We start from the raw sequence: 22,742 nt of genomic DNA on the forward strand, positions 1-22,742 counted from the left end.
CTTATGTGCTGATTTCCAACAAAAAACAGAAATCTGATGCAATTGTACTTACATGAATGGGGTCTTTTATCACTTTGCTCCATGTTTTAATAGCAAACGATGTGCAAATCCAGCGTCGACTTGGGCCATGTTTATAAAACATTTGTCATTAAAATGACCAGAACACACAAAGGCATTTGATACACTCCATTGCTGCCCAGGAAAAACAAACTGCATACACTGTTCATGTAACGCTGGGATCTTGGGGAAGCTGAACACGGTAAACTTTCCCTCACATCCAAAAGTGCACTTATTTGGAGGCATTCTCGAACAAATCCTATGCAGCGCTTCTGACGATTTTGAAGCGCGTTGATGTGCACGGTCTCGCTCTCCTCCGGTCGTGTGCTGGTGCGCTTTTCCGAGAGAAATGCTCATATAAGGACCGATCTCGTCTACGTCATTAGATCCACAATCTAAAAAAAAAAACAGCCGGAACTTGTACCAACCCGGAAGTAAGATTTTCGGCACGGAAATTCTCAGTCATTCTTCTAAATTATTTTTTAAAACTTTGGCTTTGTTTAGCATAAGAATACATCTCTTTAACAATGTGAACAACTCTGAATACATGAAACACCATTGTACCCCCCCCCCCCCCCTTTAAGTCCCACTTGACCGGTGCTCCTTCTGTGTCCAAGATTTATCGAAAACATCTTGGGACGAGGTTTTCATACTGAAAGCTGTCATTGTAAGGCAGTTAGTATCCCATTTGTTTGTCCGAGTGAGCAACAGTAATTAAGAGGGGCGGGGCTTACTGATAAGTCAACTGCAACACATGAAGGGCTTTATCATACACTCGGTGCAATTCGGAGCCAGGTGCGACGCAAGTGTTTTTGGCTACACTATGGGCGGGTGCACAATGCACGTACACTTTGCTTATTAGACACACAGGAATGCGCAGCACAACACAAACATTTTTAAAAATGAGAAATTAAAGGATTTAAATGTAAAAGATTATTATTGCGTACATAAATATAAAAATACCTACATGTCATAATGGATAGTCTTTGCATCAGAATTATGTGCACACGCAGATCTTTTCCCTCATTACATAAGCATTCAGTCTTTCCACTTGCAAATTCCATGGTGTAAATAGTGAATCGGGCATAGCGCGAATACAGCTGGCTTTTAAAGGTTATGGGAGATGAGACTTTGATTGTTTATGGCACGTTATGCCCATAACATACTAGTCATTAAGAGATTAGGGACAACCCTTTTAGACCACGACCATTTTTCCCTAAACTAACAAAAGTGGATTCGGACACCCTTCAAGCACAATCGCGCTTGCACTTAGATAGTTACAATATGGCCCAAATTCCCAAACATGTAAATGTAATAAAACTTAAATTGAATTGATTCCTCGATTAAAAAAAAAGAAAAAAAAAAAAAGAAATTCATGGCAAAATATTATATTCAAATTATCTAAAAAAATCAGACAGATCGCCCAGCCCTAAAACAGACTAGCTTTCTACCCTGTGATCAAGCAACCGGTTACATTTTTTTTTTTCTGTGGTTGTAATGATACCAGCACTAATTCACACTGTACAGTTTTGCTATCTATAAGTAAACTTTCAGGGATCATAAAAAATTTATTTTGCATGTATTCAGTTGATTATACATCTGGAAATTAAAACTGAAAACTCAGATTTTGGGGGAAAACGCTTCATTTGCAAGAAAAGAAAATTTGATTTCATGGTGTTTTTACTCTAAAATCTAAAAAGTTTGTTTATGATTCCCCCATAAAAATGTATTTGAAAGCACAGTGTATCAAGGCTACATGCTTTCAGTGTTTCTTATTAGCTGTCCTTACAGACCATTGTTGTGTCTCATACTACAAATTAAGGCTTTGTGTTTTTTTAGCATTGTCTGTTTTCCGCCGTGTCTGCCAAGCTCTGGCTAGCTCTTGCGGAACATATTTCATGGACATGCCCCAAGTTAGCGCCTGCGGGACATGGTTTCTGATAGAAGGTCCAGATGGAGATGCTTTAGGCCTCCATAGTGGTTCCTTAATCCCCTCCCGGGGCAAAGCCTCGACCCAGGCCAACCCCTCTGGTGCATCTTCCCAGAGGACAGAGTCGTATATGTTGAGCCAGTGTGGTGGTGTTAGTTAGTATGGACCGCATAAGGCTGCTAGCCAGATCCGCGCTGATCCTACGGCTGCTGCAAATGAGAAGCTTTCTTCCTCCGCCTGATTTGAGTGAGAAGGGTGACCTCTAAACCATGTGCTAGATGATTTTTAGAGTTGAAAATTTATGTAAAATCTTAAAATAGCAATGCGTAAATGCTAACACACGTGTGTCTGTCTCATGCACACACACACACCTCACCTTTCCTGTGCGAAAAGTGTGCTATAAATGTTTGCTGGTGCTGTGGAAGACTCTGCCTGCAGTTGGCATGGTTTCAATTGAGATGTGTGTGTGTACGAATGGAACAGAACAGAACAGAACAGCACCGTACAAGCCCTCATTCTTTAGATTGTACTGCACGCACAGCTGTGGCTTGTGTCTCTCGTCATCTGTTAACACAGGGCTCCTTTAGAAAGAGGCTTCGAACATTACGAATACAATCAGACGCATTCAGGAACGGAGAGACAGAGCAGGCAAATCCTGAAAACACTTCAGCTAAAAGAACATCAGAGTTTTAAATGTCAGACCTCACCATGTTTAAGCAGACAAGGCTTTTATGGCAAAATGAATTAAAAAAGCAATCTGTTTTGTATTGTGTACTTCTAAAAGAAATTGTATGCTGTCTTTCTTTTTCTTCTCGTACACAGATGAAATGATGAGAGAGGTCTATTGAGGGATGGATGGATGGATTATGATTAGAGCTGGGTGGATTACTAAAATATATTCATCTGTTACTGATTCCAAATTACATGACAAAGATTGTTGTTATGTCATCCATGACATTACACATGTTTGGAAATATAATTGGACTACTTTTTGATTACTTTCAGATTACCTTTGATCTGTTTTATTTATCTCATTGATTTAAGTAGGATAAACTTGTATCATATTGATATAAATATACAAATGGAAAGAAAACATTTTCCATGTATTGTTATTAACAACATGGAGTGTGTTAAATTACATTCAATCAAGGTTTCCCAAACTGGAGATTGTGAAGGAACTGCAGGCAGTTTAATAAAAAGTGTAGAAATGTAAAATAAAAATACATTTTTAAAACAATGACAGTCAAAATAGACCACTAACTAAAAAAGATAAAATATTTTATTGAAACCATCGATTTCAAGTGCTTCATGGGATTGTAGTTCTTTGTAACAATTGTAGTTTTTTTTTATCTTAGCTGGTTGGTTTGGTTCATGCCTTATAGCCCTTTAATGAAGATTTACAAATTTGAAGTGTAGGAGTCTGTTTTTTTTATATTGTGTTGGCTAAAACACATAATTTTGAGCATTTCAGCACCATAACTTTTTACAGTGAAAATCCAAGATGGCTAAATTCAAATACATATTTCCCTCATAATACATTTACTAGCAGCTCTTTTTTGTACACTAAGCAGTTTTTTGTCAAGCTGTACGATCTTTTTGTAACGAGAATGTTTAAAGATGTTGTTTATAGCTAGCTACCTGAATAAGTAGTTCACTGACACAGACATTTGAAGTTAACTCTATTGCTCTCTTGAGTATTGAGGGTAGTAAACAACAGTGTTTACAGAACAGAATACACGTTAAGAATGTACAACAGGCACATTTGAGGAACTGAAATTGCTCTTATAATGCTCTAGCCAAGTGTGTTTGTGAACTTTTGTAAAGTAATGTCAGATGTGAGTTTGTAATGTCAAGTCCACCCGTCTTTGTGTCTAAACTTGGGCCTTTTAGGACACACATTTAGAATTTAGTTTCGTTTCTCTAGTGCCCTCATACATCAGACGTGCAGACAGAACAGACATGCTTTAATTCACCACACGGCCTTTGAAGTCAAATGTTTAGTCTGCCAGCAGATTGTGTGTGTGTCGAGGTATGTGAGGACGAGATAGCAATCTCCCCCCACACGCACGGTCAATGTAATGCCTCGTCTGTCCCGCTGGAGACCTCTGTACAGACACACACACACACACACTTGTGAAGAGCAGTCAATGACCCCATCGTCTAGACGCTGTTAGTGCTACCGTAAGAGCCATTGATTGGGTGGAAGCTGACACTTCTAGCGTTGCTGAGAGGGAGCGTTACTGACAGAGTGTACCGACTCCCCCCACCATCCCGGCATTAATGTCAGGGCCTTTTTGCTCCATAAACACACACACACACACACACACAACCATAGAGACCTGTCAGGGTGTTTTTCTGCAGTCCCTTATAGAATGCTGTGGTCTTTACCGCACCTTTACATTAGAATTAAGCCTTATTTTGTTACACCGGTTCCAAGTCTGTTTTCAACCTGATAGTAAATAATTAGAGTATAAATATGAATATATGTGGGTCAAAGACAAAAGGGGTTTTCATGCATCTAAATAAAAGTTCTTTAAATACATTACAATGTGCCCAGTATAATCTTATTATTTTTTTTTTAGCAATCATACCTTTTTACCATGATATACAGGAAAAATGGGATTCAGTTTAATTTATGTACCAAAAAATCTTGTCAGTCAATCAATCAATCAATCAATCAATCAGTCAATCAATTTAAACAAATCAATAGTCCTTTTGAATCTTTGCCAGTCTTTGACGCTTTAACCTTCAAACCACTAGGCTTTTACACATTTTTGAATCATTTAAAATAAGGGATGCAACAATTAATTTAACTCATGATGCGATATGATTCATGATATTGATTTCACAATACGATTGTCTCACAATTTCTTTTCAAGATTAGATTTAAAACAAATTATAAATTATAAGGTGTCCTTTTATTATTTCTCAGGCAAAATTCTGCATATTTCTTGGGAAATGTAAAATTTAAAACAAATCCCAAATAAAATAAATGAATAATTCAAATAATAAAAATTACAATAATAACAACTCTTCACATAAATGAACTAAAGCTTTGTCTGTGCTCTTCGCATTTAAAATTAGAAGCGTCCACTGCATTTTAATCATGATCCAAACAAAGATGCAGCATACTTGCAGCATGATTCGTTTTTGATTTAAATTACATTGTATAAACAGAATGTTCTGACTTTATATTTGTGAAACTATAGTACACAAATCATATCTGAACTAAACAGAAACAGCAGACGGACTGAATGAAGGTGCTAACTCACTCTCTGACAGCAGGTGGCGCTTATGGATTAGCAGCGATACAGCGTTTCCTTGGTTATTTTTAACAATGCTCAGGGTGCATCTTTAAATCCATATGTGTGTATATATATATATATCATATACATATATAAAGATTATATATATATATATATATATATATATATATATATATATATATAAATTCTTAATTGATTATATTATACTAATATTACAGGTCCGAATAAGTAATTTTTACAATATATCTGTTACACTGAAGACGATGAAACATTATTTCACCCTGTATTTCAACATTTTATTTTCACAAAAGTTTGCATACCTGAGTATTCCTGATATCCTTTACTGAAAGTAGTCTACTTTTACCTGTTGAGACATGCTCTCACATTTATAGACCCGTAACAGCTGTGTTTGTGAGGTTTGAGTGGCGGGAGGTGAGATGCACAAAAGTTTTTTGAAAACAGATGGAACATTTGAACATAAAATCTTCTAAAATGTAAAATAAAAAATATTTATATTTTTTATATACAGTATATGACCTTATATACAGTATTGTTCAAAATAATAGCAGTACAATGTGACTAACCAGAATAATCAAGGTTTTTAGTATATTTTTTATTGCTACGTGGCAAACAAGTTACCAGTATGTTCAGTAGATTGTCAGAAAACAAACAAGACCCAGCATTCATGATATGCACGCTCTTAAGGCTGTGCAATTGGGCAATTAGTTGAAAGGGGTGTGTTCAAAAAAATAGCAGCGTCTACCTTTGATTGTACAAACTCAAAACTATTTTGTACAAACATTTTTTTTTTTCTGGGATTTAGCAATCATGTGAATCACTAAACTAATATTTAGTTGTATGACCACAGTTTTTTAAAACTGCTTGACATCTGTGTGGCATGGAGTCAACCAACTTGTGGCACCTCTCAGCTGTTATTCCACTCCATGATTCTTTAACAACATTCCACAATTCATTCACATTTCTTGGTTTTGCTTCAGAAACAGCATTTTTGATATCACCCCACAAGTTCTCAATTGGATTAAGGTCTGGAGATTGGGCTGGCCACTCCATAACATTAATTTTGTTGGTTTGGAACCAAGACTTTGCCCGTTTACTAGTGTGTTTTGGGTCATTGTCTTGTTGAAACAACCATTTCAAGGGCATGTCCTCTTCAGCATAGGGCAACATGACCTCTTCAAGTATTTTAACATATGCAAACTGATCCATGATCCCTGGTATGCGATAAATAGGCCCAACACCATAGTAGGAGAAACATGCCCATATCATGATGCTTGCACCTCCATGCTTCACTGTCTTCACTGTGTACTGTGGCTTGAATTCAGAGTTTGGGGGTCGTCTCACAAACTGCCTGTGGCCCTTGGACCCAAAAAGAACAATTTTACTCTCATCAGTCCACAAAATGTTCCTCCATTTCTCTTTAGGCCAGTTGATGTGTTCTTTGGCAAATTGTAACCTCTTCTGCACATGCCTTTTTTTTAACAGAGGGACTTTGCGGGGGATTCTTGAAAATAGATTAGCTTCACACAGACGTCTTCTAACTGTCACAGTACTTACAGGTAACTCCAGACTGTCTTTGATCATCCTGGAGGTGATCATTGGCTGAGCCTTTGCCATTCTGGTTATTCTTCTATCCATTTTGATGGTTGTCTTCCGTTTTCTTCCACGTCTCTCTGGTTTTGCTCTCCATTTTAAGGCATTGGAGATCATTTTAGCTGAACAGCCTATCATTTTTTGCACCTCTTTATAGGTTTTCCCCTCTCTAATCAACTTTTTAATCAAAGTACGCTGTTCTTCTGAACAATGTCTTGAACGACCCATTTTCCTCAGCTTTCAAATGCATGTTCAACAAGTGTTGGCTTCATCCTTAAATAGGGGCCACCTGATTCACACCTGTTTCTTCACAAAATTGATGACCTCAGTGATTGAATGCCACACTGCTATTTTTTTGAACACCCCCCTTTCAACTAATTCAACTAATTGCCCAATTGTACAGCCTTAAGAGCGTACATATCATGAATGCTGGGTCTCATTTGTTTTCTGAGAAATCTACTGAACCTACTGGTAACTTGTTTGCCACGTAGCAATAAAAAAATATACGAAAAACCTTGATTATTCTGGTTAGTCACATTGTACTGCTATTATTTTGAACAATACTGTATATATATATATATATATATATATATATATATATACATACATGGATTACGTGCTACATTTGTCCAATTTTTTAACCAACAATTTCTTATAAAAACATAAAAGTTTTTTTTTTAAGGATTTATTTATAATATGATCATCAGTACTTGCACAGAATACCTGAATTACATAAACATAATTGCCTAACAATGCCCCTTAGCTGTAATAAATTCACTGTAAACCACAGTTTCTTGGGGCTTTATTATATTTTTCAGAATGTATTCAACCAAAGCACAGTACTGTATCCCACAATGCACAACCTTAAATAATTTGTATAGTGAGACAGACCATGTGGACCAACAAGTAGCATGCTTGAAACATATCATTGCATACTACATACAGTTTCACATGCTAGTTTAAAATAATAAGCAGTGTGCACCATGCAGTAAATGCAGTAAGCAGTTTGCTAGTATTCAAAACTGAACATAGTTTAACATACTACTTAAATAAGTTTTGCAGTATGCAGCGTGTAGTATATTTACAGTATGCCTTGAAAACGAAATGATCTTCTGCAGTACATGTGGCAAAACACTGTGTGGTTTACATCCAGAGTGCACTGTATGGGATACTAGGCAATGCACACGACCGTCCGTTTCCGAATTAATCAAAAGCAATATAATGTTTGATTTCTTTTTAAATTAATTATTTAACAAACTGCCATGAGTTAGACAGCAGGGTTTTAAATGTTTATTGCTGCATATTTTTTCACAAACTGTTTTTTTTTTTAATAGTGTGCAGTGCACAGTTTATAAAGTGCAGTATAAAGTAAGCACTGCAGTAGTATTCTGTTCCCAACATCCTTTGACAGGGTTTATCGCGTCCCTTTGTGTCTCTCAAATCGCTCGGCATCCTCACACCTCTTTCTCTCTCTCTCTTTTTTTTTATATCACCTCCTTTATTCATTATAGTCTGGCACCCTCAGTACCAAACGAGACGTTAATGTGCTTCTGCCCTTTCCATGCACTCTCTCTTCAGCTCTCTCTCGTCTTCTCGCGGCCCCCAAAGACAGACGCTCAGCTGACACCTGAAGGGCCAGAGGAAGGTCACAGACACCTCATGTCTTCATGCACCAGACAATCACACTCACATTCTCCCATTTTCTGTCTAAGTGGTTATTTTAGCACATCTCTATCCTGCTGTTGTTTGTGTATTTATCTCTGAGATTGATTTAAAGGATAGTTCACCCAAACATGAATATCGTATCATCATTTACTCACCTTTTTCTTTTTTTTACTACTATCTTAACTGTTATATTCTAATGAATGGCAAGAGGCTATCAGGCAAAACAACAACTATAAATGTGGAGATTGTCTCCTCATGTGTTCCACAGGAAAAAGAAAGTCGTAGAGGGTTTGTAATGAGATTTTATTTTTTATATTTGGAAAGACTATTCCTTTAAGACAGAAACTCATAAATAACCCCGTCAGCAAGAATTAGAAGGTCAATTAAAAAGGACGAATTGGAGCCCAGGCCTGCACTCCTCCGGCCGATAAAGCAAACCAATGAGCTGTGAAAGTTTCTGCTGCAGAGATATAAGATCGTGTCGTCCGGCTGTACCAGGCGTTTTGCATCAGCCAACGTTTTTGTAAAAAGCTGTCCTTTAGACACAAGTATATTCTGATATAATCTTCAACGAGGCATCAAACTGAAACATAAAAAGATAAAGTATCCGATTCGTACCCTGATATACTCATCTGACTCTCATCGTCTTGAGCTTAAAGTCCTTCTGAAGTCATAATAAATTATATTTCAAGAACCTTGTGTCTAGTTTCTTTATTCACATATGTATCACCACATGGAAAAAGAAACACTAAAATAAATAAGCTTGAAGATGATACTTTTTTTCCTTTTTTCAAAGTCAGATTGTATTTGCCTTGATATGCTCTTATCAATTACATCAATGAGGCGCAGAATATTTTTCTTCAGTTAAATCATAAATTGCTTCCGCTAAAGTTTTTGGCCGATTGGCCAACTCATTTCTTCACCTAAGCCAGTTTTTACTAGCATTTGGCACTTGGAGTGTTAATTTTGGACCCTGCGAATATAAATAATCTCATATAGTACACATGAAATTAAATGAACACTTATTTTAAGCAATATTTACTCTAAAATTGATTTTTGTTAGTTTTTGAAAAGGCTGTCAGTAATTTTTGGAAAAGATTCAGATGCACTCCTGCTGATCAGTCATACGGATCAAGATGATGAAAATATCAAATTGTCCATTTCAATAATCATTTGATACCATGGCATGTATCAAAACACCATATTTATTTACCATAACTATAGTACCGCCCCAGTCCTTTTTTTGTAAATGTAAAAGCCCCTGTCAGCACTCAATCCACTCAATTTTTTTTTTCTCTCTTGTCAGGAACACAGCAGAGATTAAAAATGTTCTGCTGGCTTTTCTTTCCCCCTGTGAGCTCTCCGTCTCGCCAGCCGATTGAAAACGACGCAGACGGATAATGATGCAGGCGAGAGACGGAAGTTTTTGCGCAGGGAGGGGGAGACACGTCCTCCCACGTTTTTTATTTCCATATTTTATTGTGTCGTAAATGAAATAAAAGAGAAAATGATGCTGTTTACCTCCGACATGCTCCGCCAGCATCATGTGTTATATTTCCCCTCTGTGCCAGTCCCCCCCAGCGGCCCCCGCCTTGCGTGTGAGTGTGTGAGACGTGTCTAGCTCTGGCTGCAAAGCACTTGTCTGAGGGGAAAATGTGATTGTGGCGGGGGTGGGGGTGAGTTTGGGACTTTGTGTTTTCAAGTCGAGAGAGACAGAAAGATGGTGTAAGGGGGGGGGTGTTGTCTCCTTTTCTGTGTCTTGATAAATCAATCTTGAGGCTGGCAGACGACTGGCACCATTCAGCCCTGAACCCCTATGCACACACAGAAACACACACACACACAGACAATAATGAGACCCCGGCACAAAACAAAGATACACATAATCTAAAATCGCAGATGTAAATACAGACAGTGTGCACACAGCCACAACAGTTTTGGACCTGTCAGTCTTTTCCATGCTTTGTTTCACAGTATTAGCCATATAAAATGGCAAGCACTTGGTAAAATCTCAAGCTGCGTTCTGATTGGCTGGCTTTGCTTCCGTGTGTAAGACCTGGAAACAAATGTGTTTACAAGATACTCGGCTGCTATAACAGCGTTGTTTGGACCAATGAGATTTTATTGAAACCGATTATTGCGCCGATACTAGTCAAATCTATATTTTTAATAATATTTGTTAAATAATGCTCTTAGTCTTTCCTTTCTGTGATAGAGCAACCAAGACTAAAGCAACAATATTTGAATCAAATGACAGATACAGTTTATTATGACAGATACAGTTTATTGTGTAACCAAAATACCAATAATAACCACGAAACAAAAATTTTTTATGCATGAACGATGCTGGACAAACCTAAAGTACACCGGGAGTGCTATTTTAAAATGTTAATTCTTTACTATTGCTGACTGCTCAGTCAAAAAGGTAAGTGTGATCAAAAAATGCACTCCTATAGATATGCGCAACCTATCTACAACGTATTACGGTATAAACATTAGTAAGTTACAATTCATGAACAGCAGTCTATTGGCGAAATGTGCTGTTTTCATCGATCGTGAACTGCTCTGAAACCATGAACCTGTTGAATGTGCAATAGTGCCACTTTTTTACTTTGAAAAGTGCAGCGCTCATATTTATTTTTAATCAAGTCATAACCTTTTGAAGTTTAATCACATTAGGCTGTATGGTATTTCCTGTTTTTCCATCTCCGAATTTAAAAACTCATAAAATTATAACTAAGATATACCAGTATTAAAGACTTTTTATGACCTTAAATTTCATCAAACTTTTTTCTTTTTAAGGACCTGCAGGAACTTTTTTATTCACACAAGTGCTGTTAAATATATTTTTACAGTTCGAATGCATCTATTTTTAACTGCAAATGCAAGTGAAACACTCATCCTGTCTAGCCCTGGATTTATGATTATTGCTTGTTGCTTTGTCACATCATGCCTGTTTAGGACAGTTCTTGGCCAGAATAAGCTGCAAAGTGGACCAGACTTTATGGCGATATTCAAAAGTCTGGAAGAGACATTTGCCTGAGGCAGGACTGCTATAGCAAGTGCCACCCTCCTGAGCGCTCAGTCTGCTTCAAGTGTGTGTATGTGTCTGCCAGGGGAGGTTTAATTGAGCTGTGACTCATCTAATGGAGAAGGCAAAAGGCTTGTGTCACACTGGGTGCATGGCAGGACTGTAATGAATCAGTGGTCGTTGAGGCCAACAGGTGTGTATGAGTGCCTGTCCAGTTCAGGATGGCCAAGTGGTAAAAAAAAAGGTAAATGTTAAAAATGATATTTCGAGAGTAGGTGGATGTTCTATAAATAGGCCCTGCTGGTTATCTGCAGGTTTGTGTCTGTATCCGTGTGTGTTTAGGTGGCAGAATATGCCTGAGAGGATGAAATCCGAGGTTGGCATATCCGGCTGATTCACACCTCCTTATAATGAAGAACAACAGAATGAAGGGGAAGTAAGAAGGAAAACTTCATGGGAGAGCAGATAGGGAGAGTATGATGGGATGTGGGACCTTACATAAGATAAAAGATTCATCAAATATTCTTGCTGGGATATTACGTGGGCACTCCTACGGCAAAAGCAAGATCTGTGCCAAATAATGGCTGAACATCATGAGGTGCTTATAACATCATATTCCTTTTGATGCTGACAGCAGTTGCTCAAAAGCTGTTCAACTGGCTGCAGATTGGGGTGGTTTGACCCACCTACTTAAAGCTTGAAACCCCAGAAGAGGTGGAAGCAAAATACTGAACTTTTTTCCTTTATATTACACGTTTTAAGAATGTTCCAAATGTCCACATATTTCTGTAGCCACAAAAGTTAGGTTACAAATTATTCAGAAAAGTGTATTTTCACCTGGTGCCAAATAGATGGAGGGTCTCCCTCTTTAAAAATTGCTGCTTTGTGCTCTCAGGGATAAGATGGGATCCCACTTTGTAGTTGGAGATCACTGTTCCTTAATTCTTTAGATCATGGATATATAACAAATAAACACACACACAAAAAAAGTTTTATCGAAAAAGTCCTCAAGATTGATGTTTGGTTCGGCTGCAAAAGGCAATCTGGGTTGCGTGAGATGTATAAAACCTCAGTAAACTGTGTCCTGACATCTAGCTTCTAAAAAGTTTTCTCATTGTATAATTTGCACACTGGCTGTTGAGAATGTGTGGTTACATAAGACAGCTGGTTATATAAAGTGTTAGGATTGTGAGTGAGGAGGTTATCCTAAGTGTGGCCAAAGACAAATCTAAGATTAAGATTAGGGTTGGGAATTAGGTTTAGGGATTCTCAGTCGGTTTGGGTCAAGGGGGATGCAGTGAAACTGAAACTGAAAGATCATTTGTAGGCAAATAAGTATTTGTAAATTCTGGCAAGTTCATTCCTGCCTAGTGACAGTGAAGGGCCATAGCAACAGCGCACAAGCATTGCAGAAGTGGTTAACAGGAACTCCTCTGATTTCACTCTCTTCAGACACAGGAAAGAACAGAGTTTAATCTGGTAAACACAGTTAGGCTCCCCACTCTCCGATTTATGTTCTTCATCAGCTCCCTGCTGAGGTGTGTGCAGTAGGCTGCTTGTGAAGTGCTCATATGTCTATGTAATAACATAAAATTGCAATGAGAGTGAAGTGGGGTTTAGTTGATTGTCTAGGAGAACTTGTGTTTTAAAGGTAGTGGTATACAGACAGCCATTGGTGTAAAGTTGGTCCATCTTCCATGACATGGCAGAATTGCATTGTACATGTTCAGCCCATACCAACCAAAAACAATAAATATGTACTATGCGAGTCTGCCATGTCATGGAAGAAGGAACATCTTTACAGCAATTGTTTATACTCTATCTTCAGCAGTGGGGTACCACAGGGTTTGGTACTTGGCCTCATTATTTTCCCCATTTGCACTCAGATCTGTAATGCATTCATTGCTTGTCATAGAGTTTGTTGCTTATTCTCAGCACATTTTCTTTCCTCCTATCTGTGTCTACACCTATGATCTCAGAGTGGATCTCGACATGCCATGCTGACATATCAACATATATGAACATAACTCTTCTTTTGAGCCAAGAACCTCTCTCAATTCATCTCACCCTAAACGTTGCTGACCACATTACGACAACTGGCCATTCTCAGTGCTTTATGGTCAGTGCTTCTTATCTAGGCAGTAGTTATTTCATGGCTTGGCTAATACAACTCACTTGCTGGTCTACAAAAGCCCCCCTGAGTGCACCAGAAAACCGGCACTTGACCTGTATTCAACCTCCATAAATTCATCCATCCATAAAGTCTTTGCTCAGGTCTGTGCTTTGGCTCTCAGTAACTGTAAGAATTACATTCAAGTATCTGACCTGCAGTCCTAATGTCTAATTTACTAATTTGTCATTTAGATTATTCTTTTATCCAAGGTGATTTAAAATGCACCTGTAGAATCATGGGAAGGGACTGCACAATGGTAGTAGTTCATGAATCAACTCTTTGGGAATTTTAACCTACAATGTTTTTGTTACCAGTCTACTGTAGGTCTTTAAATATTAGGATACATGATCCCCTGGTGCCAATAGCCTTGTCCTCTACTACCTTTAAACATCCATAATCCATCTCTTCCCCAGAAGGGTTCCTGCTTGTGCGGGTCTAGAATTTCTCATTCCTCAAAGTGCAAGTTTTATTTGCCACATGCTCAGTTTAAATAGCACGGAAGTGTTTTCTCACATTGCGTGTTGGGTCTCCACACCGTGGCTGTAAGTGTAACGATGATAGTGTGTGGGTGGAGGTTTCACCTTCACTGTATATGTCTATGTGTGTGTGTGTGTGTGTGTGTGTGTGTGTGTGTGCTTGTGTTTGCCCCTCAGCCAAACTGCCTTTATCTGGCATGGTGGGAAGTTGTTAGATCGTTAATCAATGTCAGAAGAGCAACATGCCCTATGGCGTTTCTCATCTCAAAGGAAAGTGCTGCCATGTGGCTGTGTCATAATGGGATTGTATGGGCAGCCATTGACTGGAATGCATGGATTAGTCAGAGTATTATGTCAAATATGAGCCTCAAGATTCCTGTCTAACAGAACCTTTTGTTTATCATTCAGTCATAACCAAAATGCATTTATATGTTTCCTGGATAGCCTCAGCTTCAGATGTGCTTTCTTGGCCTTGTTTTGTGGAACAAGACGTGGCCTGTAGAACAGATCCATGGTCAGATGGACCGATATGAATGATTTGTGTGCAGCAAAGTGCCATACCTAGGGTTTTCCTACAAGTGGTGTACGAGCGGTGTCAGCTTCTCAAAAAAGTTTAAGAAGTTTTAGAAAGTACCATAGTCACTTGAAACAGTAAGTAAGAGCAAAAATGATGCTGATCAGTTCTTCGCATCACTCTATATCCGCTGCAGTTGTTGCTGTGAGGCCCTATCTTCCATTTTCCGTTCATCACTGTGCTGCGGCACACTGGCCGATCTCCAGAGAGAGATATCCGTCGCATAGAATGCTGACACAAGGAGGAACTGTCCTCAAGAAGGAGGAGAGGAGCGAGGGAGCATCTAGGCTTGTGCATGATGATATCGGAGCCGTCAGTCAGACAATGTACAGATTCTGTCATGGGGACAAAAAGAAAACTTCAGTCCTTCATAACTTCCTCCACATCCTTATCGCTATAATCAACTCAACTGTTGTTCAAATTAGACGGTTAAACACACTGTCAATCTGTGCACACAGACCAGTTGTTTTTCTCAACCCTGAGCTTTGTATAATTTCGCTGACTAAAGGTAAGATTTACTACAAAGGGCAAATTAGCGTTAGAGTCCAATTCCATAAAAGCGCTAATGGGAGTGCAAATTTATGCTGGTGATTTCCTGACAGTGCGCAAATTAAAGAACACAGATGCTGCCAGATCATTTCCTTAATGACCAATACAATCTACAAAGAGCGGCGCAAATTAGCGTCTGTATTAAGACATGCTTTTTTGGAAGGTTAAATAATGGTGAACATACCAGTAATTTGACAGCCACATTGTTTAGAAATTGAATTGCATGATACATTTAAATACTCTCTTCCCATAAATTGTGCGTCTGAAAGGCAAACTGCAATTTTCAAAAAGGTCAGGTGCAAAAATAACTGTGTCCACACCTTTTCAGTGATTTTTTTCACTGCGCGTATTTAGTACTATTTTAACGCCAAAAGACGGTTTGTGCTGGCGCAATCTGTTAGTAAGTCTGTCCCTTAGGGTCATGTTCACCAGACAGCAAGCAGACATGTTTCTTAATGAGTGTTCACATAGTTCTTCAGTTTGAAAACATCTGGACTGAGTGCAGCAGAATGGAACAGAATGTGCAGGTCTTGAGATGCATTTCTAAAAGTTGGACTATTGGCAGATGGTGTTAAACAGCACTGATTTGGTCAGTCAGGTCACAGGTGCTTTTTTATGGTCTGGTTTAAGCCTTTTGCTTTTATTACTGCTACAGCTCTACAGATTCAGATGGATGTCTGACCATTGCTTTGCTTCTTGTGCTGTTTTTTTTTGTGCCTCCTTAAGGGTTGTGCTTTTAAGATAACATATCAGGTTAAAAATAGTCCAACTTTTAAATAATTCCACTTCCATTCTCTTGAGCTCCGTCCAGCTGTTTCTTAACCTTTTGTTCCTAATGGCTTAACTGTCACATTGTCTATTGATAGATAAGAGCCATCAAACCCAGACTGCCATGTCCAGAGCTGCCCTACACATATTTATATTATTAGCTTAGTCTTTTCTCTAACATTTGTACTTTTTGCTAACAATGTTTTGCTTGCCTTTTCTTGTTGAGCGGACTTCTCTTCTCCCCTTTGCGTTTGAAGTATAGATGATTTTACTTTCAGAGGTGTGCACGCCACCCCCAGTTATATTTACCTCCAGACTTCAAAGTGCCACCCTGCTGTGTTTTTGCATCTGAACAAATAAAGAAGGTTGTTTCTCCAGTGTAGCCTTTTATATGGCTCTCTTCCGAAATGAACCAGCCAAGGGGAATGGGAATCACTTGTTCAAATATAATCGTGTTAACCAGTTATCTCTTTCTCTTTTCTCTGCAGTTCTCCTAAGATGAAACTCCAGCACTCCTGAAGAAGGATGACACCCCTATCACATCGGATAGGACGGTGCCTATGGGCATCTGTGTCACTCACATGCCAAGCCTGAAAAGTGGAAAGAAAGACAGTGCTAGAAGACACGTCAAACACTTCCAAGCTTTAGAGTGAAACTTTGCACAGTTGGCCATGGCTGCATATCCATGGCTTGGAGGATAGGATCCCTTGTTTAGCAAGCATTTTAACAACAGTGAGTTTTTAAGGGGTCATTTAGCTAATCCAGCACTTCCTTTGGCTCAGAGGGTTTATAGAGTAATTGCCACACATGAGCTGAACCAGAGGATCCAAAATGGAGGTCACACACCAATGCTCTTTCTACCAGACTGGTTAAAGCTGCATTCAAAAGCATTACTGCAAGGGCAGTATGCAGGCAGCTGACTACCCAGCCACAAATAATAACACAGGTAAGAATCGCCTTACCCCTTGCACTAAGTAACTTAAATTTCTCCTAAAGTCTTCTGAGTTTCTCAATTAAGTTTTACACATAAGTGAATTAATAATACTTTAAGCTACATGTTACAATTGATGCACAGTTGCTTGAGGACGTAGACTTCACATCAATTATCAAGATTATCTATGGGTCCTCATAGTTGCTGCAGTTATCACATAACCACACAAGTTACCTTTTCCCTTTTTATATCCACAACAAAAGGATAAGTAATGTCATTATTCGTCTTTTTAGATTGTTATTATGTTATTATTAGGGTTGCAAAGGGGTGGAACGTTTCTGGTAAATTTCCAGAAACTTTCCAAAAGTTCTAAATGTTCTTGGAAATTTACCAGAAATTTTCCACCCCTTAGCAACCCTTGTTATTATTCATAATAATAATTACCAGGTGGCAAAATATATTAGTAATTACCTAGTAATGTTCCCATTGAAGTCCACTGACATTCATCTACTCTCTTGTCTGGTTTGTTTGTTGGACAAATTGGTAGATTCTGCTATGATTGGTCAGATTTCCTGTCAATCAAACTCCCTGTGAAAGGTCAATTGAGTTATACCTTCTGCCAATCATTAGCATCATCTGATAACCCCCTGGTACTCAAAATGGTGCTATGGATTGCTTTTCAGGTGCAAACTTACTTAGTGAAAGAAGTGAGGCCGGACCGCCACTGGCACCCCTTTAATAATATTAGAGCACGACGCCCTATATGTGTTTGAATAAAGTCAAATCATTTACTTATTAATGAAAAGTTGCTTAGTTCACCTTTACGTTTTTGAGAATACATGACTTTTTAACTGGAAGGAGTGCCTATCATGTTGGTAGGTTGTGTTTCACAAAAATCAAAAAACAGACTGTTTTCAGAAAGTGAAACTTCTGCCTTTGTTCAGGGCCGGCCAAGTGCTGACACTGAAAATACTCCAGTATCCAGCCTTTTAATATCAAATGTGGAATTTGAACTTGGAGTGGAATTTGGAGCCATACATCCAAAAATTCCTGAGAGACCTGAGGTAGAGGATATTGTTTTAACAACTGGATGGCCCCCAAGCTGAGCCGGGGTCACAATGTTCTGCTATTTTATTCATCATGGAGAGAAATGAAAATCCAGAACATTCTGTTCAAAAGCATGTGATGGGCTCTCCAGCTGAGGGGCAAGAGCGCTGGCCCACGGTCTCAGGCAACCTGTCAGTCAAAGATATCACAACAGAATGAAACACTTCAACTAGCAAAACCAAACAAACGCTACAATGCTGGTTTGAAATCCACATAAAAATGACCATTGTGTCATTATTTTCTCAAATTCATGTCGTTCCAATGCTTTAAGACTTTTGTGGATCTCAAAAGAATAATGTCAAAAAGGTGCTTCTAAAAGCATCCATAAAGCTAGTGACTTGTGTGTTGTGTTGTTCTTTGCATTTAATTCAAACATGACATGCAATTAGTTTGCTAAAACATACCATAGTTTAATAAATATATTTGTGAAAATTTTTAATAAACGGATACTTGTTTTCTTTTCTTTTTTTCTCAATCCTTCAGTTATAATTTTGTTGCATGGAAATAAGGAGCTTGAACATTATTCAAAATATCTTTGTTTAAGTTCCATGCAGGAAAGGAAGTCAGGTTTGATTGACATTTGGGTGCGTGAATAATGACAATGCTTATTTTTGTGAACTATTGTAACTTAAGTTATCTAAAATACAAAATGACCATGGTTTATTACTTAAAAACCATTTGAGAGAGACAATCACAAAGCCTAGTAAATGTAATTAGACAAAATACTATAAATAACAACCCAACTATCATGTAATTTGTTAGATGTATGTCTGTAGCATTGATCAGTCAAGTCGCTTTTCGTTTAAAAGCTATTTAAAGTTCATTTTATCCCAATCACAGAGATGTATGCAGCCACTGTTTTTGCGTTGATATGATTTGATTTAATTTGCTCATGATTTTGCCTAGCAACAGAGGCCAAAGCTACTCAGTTTTGATGCTTGTGCTCACTCACTCACTTCACACACACATACTTTAGTCTTCATGGAGTAGGAATTGTGTTGGTGTTTCATGGCAGAGGCGTTTTGAGTGTGGACAGCTTCCAAATCGATTCCCGTCATTTTGTGAGCCCACAGCACACAGGTTTGCGTAGGGAGGTCCGGATAGGTTGGGGGAGTTTAAAGTGGGCCGAATGCCGGGGAATACGGCGGTACTAAACAAAGAGGAACGAGGGAGATGACTCGCAGGGTTAAACTCTGGCTAGCTGTGCTTGTTTTAGGGTTTGAGCCGTGGCGGTGGACCGACCTGTTTGAAAGCTCCAGTGCACTTTAAATCTGTCTCTTTAAGTTACTGACATTTCAAAATTAGCTTAATAATTTTCAACTTTAAAAAAAGACCATCACACCAGCTATATGTAGAACAGTGTCTACTCCTTGTCTGTTTTACATTTTACTCAGAAATGTTAATGAAGTGGGAACATATTGCGACGGCTGCTCCGTCTCGCACTTTTTGACTCGGTTCTGCTATGCATGCACACTTAATTATCCGAGCTCAGCCGGCGGAGGCCATTCGCTTCTCACCACGACACACACCGCTCCCCCTCAATGTGCCGGCGAATTTGGCGCAGAAATTTTCGCAGGCTTATTTTCTTTTCATAATAAAGGAGCCAAGACCTGGAGGCGGCGACAGACACAGACTGAGGGAGAAAGACAGGGAGGGGAGTGTTGAAAGTGACAAAAGATATAGCATGATGTGTGGGAGACGAGGTCCAAATAAGATTAAAGGTATTAGGAACAAAACTCATTTTGCAGCATTTGGAGGAGAAATCCAGCGGAGAAGTGCTCAAGACAGGTGTAATACAACAAGCCATGTTATCCAAAACTAGACGGAAAAGTATCAATCCATTTTTAAGAAGTGAAACACACACTATGTTTCCGGCTAATAAACTGATACACATTTTTTAAAGGTGGTGTGTGCGTCTGACTTCTTTCGTCATTCTCCTTTGCCAGCTTAGCATGCAGAGGCAACTATCGGTAAGAAGTTCGTAGGTTGATTTGTAAACGTTGCAGCTTTGTGGCACTATCAGAAGATTGCTCTGTTTGTTTAACTACCCTATCCAGCTTTACATGGCAACTTTGACTCGACCAGTGATGGGATCTGAGGGCGGGACTAGCCCTTTGTCCAACCATTAGCAGAAACCTGTTTGTAAACAGTTATTATTTTCCATTCGGTAATGCTAACTGTGACGAGACATACTTCATTGTCAAGTTGCTATAAGTAAATAACAATAAGTAAATAACTGTCATTAAAAGTCAGAGGTGAGTAGAGTATGCAAAAAATGGTACTCAAGTAAAAGTACAAGTAATTATAGAAGTAATTACTCCGGTAAAAGTAAAAATAATCTTAATAGATACTTGAGCAAGAGTAAAATAAGTATCCAATGAAAAAAACTACTCAAGTAGTGAGTTACTAGTTTCTTTGGATCATAGTCAAATATTATCAGTATCAGAAATTAACTTTTCTATAAATGGCAACATTTGCCCCTGCATTTTTTACTTAAGGGCAATTTTATAACTACCTTATTAAATATGTTTTAACCATATTTAATTTCACAAATTTAACCAGTTACTTCAATCAATCTGTTAAATCTAATAATAAAAAACAAAAACAGGATCTCATTAGAGCTAGGGTGAAGCCACAATATTATACATACATATAAAAATCATTATTGTTTATTATTGCAATAATGCTCATTGATGCATATGAGATCTGATAGAAACTGGAAAATCGTGAACCGTTTATGAATTGCTTTTTACAGAATAGATAATCAAACGTCTCATTGGTTATTTCAGTAGCATGACAAACAAAACATTGTACAAACTAAGAATAGATTATATAAAGGAAGTGAGCAAAGAACACTGAAGCACTCCACGACTTTAGTCTAATGTGAATTATACACTAACAAAACCCCCCACTATAATCACTGATGCTGTCTACTTTGAACAATCAATTTCTTTTCTACAGTTTGTTGTTCATGCTGATGAGAGAATTGACCAACGCTGATTCAGAATTCAGTCAGTGAGCGCATGCTACCCCAGAGTTCTCCGCAGTAACCAATCAGAACGCTTCTGATTGCACATTATTTTAATGAGCTCAACAGAAACGTGTGATTGGTTACAATGCTTACTGCTGCAAACCGTGCTCAAAAAGAATTCTGATGCAACGTAATAAGTTAAAACTACCGTGAATTCAATGCTGCAATCGACACTTTTCATTCATTTCATGTTTTACTTCATACACTAAATCATATACTTTAAGTCATAATAGATAGCTTACCACTACTACAATGTATTACTTATATGAAAGGAAATCAAATGTATTCCTGTAGAATCATTCTGAGACAAAACATGCAGTGTTCAACCACAGAATTTGCAGATGTGCTTTCTATTGACTGTAGGTACGATTGAAAAACCTCAGAAAACTCAATGTGTGTAGGGAATTGAACAAATCATTTAAACTGATTTGTAAACCCATTCAGACAATGTTTTTCCAATCTTCTAATGTCCAATTTTGGTGAGCATGTGTGATTTGTAGCCTCTGTTTCCTGTCTTCTGCTGCTGTAGCCCATATGATTCAGGGTTTGATGTGTTCAGAGATGGTTTTCTGCATACCTTGGTTGTAACGAGTGAATAATTGAGTCACATCTAGAAGCATAAATGCATTGAGTTGCTGCCATGTGATTGGCTGATTAGCTATCTTTGTTACCAAGCGATTGAAAAGGTGTACCTAATAAAGTGGCCGGTGAGTGTATATCTTAAAAACAATCAGTGGTATTAAACATACAAACAGGGCCAGTGTTTCATTTCCTCAGTATTACAACTTAATCTGCCACTATAAAGCAGCTCTCCATTGTGTTCAATTTTTTCCCACAGACATCTCCCAGAACTAGTTTAGTTTTGGCTGGATTTTGTTCGAAATGACGACATCAGTTCGTTCTTCAATTAAGCTTGATGTATATTGGGGCCTTTAGTCATTGATTAAGGCTACTAATGTAAGCAATCCAGGCTTTCTTAAGTCTTTACAGTTAATGTCACTTAACACTTACGTAATAAAGTGTACAACAATAATAGCCAATAATTTTAAGTAAACTTCACCTTCATTCTCTGCATCCAAGGCATCCAAAAGTGGGCACTGGTGGTGCTTCAGGATGGGAGGAGCCCGTTCTGGAATGGAACGCCCACTGTCCATGATCCAATCAAGTCCCGTCATTCATTGTTTTTGTTTTTTGTTTTTTGTTTTTTTGGTAACACATTCACTATTAACTAAGAATTTTTCCCCAATAAGGTATTCATTGTAGTAGTGATGTGTAGGTATTGGGTCAGTTAAAAGATCTAGAATATGGTCATGCAGAATAAGCCAAGGCATTAATATGTGCATCGCAAGCACTTAGAAATAGCCAATATGGTAGTAATATGCATGCTAATAAGCAACTGGGTACTAGTTATAGGTGTTACCTAATGCAAAGTGTTACATTCATTTTTCCTGTTGGAAATCCTGTTTCACTTTATGGTCACATTATGGAAATAAAGTGGGTTATGAATGCAGTTTCATGATGTCAAGTGGAAAATTAAGAAGAAAAAAAAAATAAGACAACGTACCGCAGTCAT

General features: G+C 38.2%; 1 protein-coding gene across 1 annotated transcript in view; it reads left to right on the top strand.

The window, feature by feature from the left end:
* ldlrad4a (low density lipoprotein receptor class A domain containing 4a) overlaps positions 1-22,742 on the top strand; it is an 84,696-nt gene that overhangs the window by 14,813 nt on the left and 47,141 nt on the right. Inside the window, exon 2 of the mRNA XM_026240967.1 lies at positions 16,589-17,046. Within this exon, the coding sequence (XP_026096752.1) occupies positions 17,007-17,046 (40 nt within the window). The 5' untranslated portion in view covers positions 16,589-17,006. The remainder of the gene's footprint in view (positions 1-16,588; positions 17,047-22,742) is intronic.

This window comes from Carassius auratus, linkage group LG44F, assembly GCF_003368295.1.
Source record: "Carassius auratus strain Wakin linkage group LG44F, ASM336829v1, whole genome shotgun sequence".
NCBI classification, from domain to species: domain Eukaryota; kingdom Metazoa; phylum Chordata; class Actinopteri; order Cypriniformes; family Cyprinidae; genus Carassius; species Carassius auratus.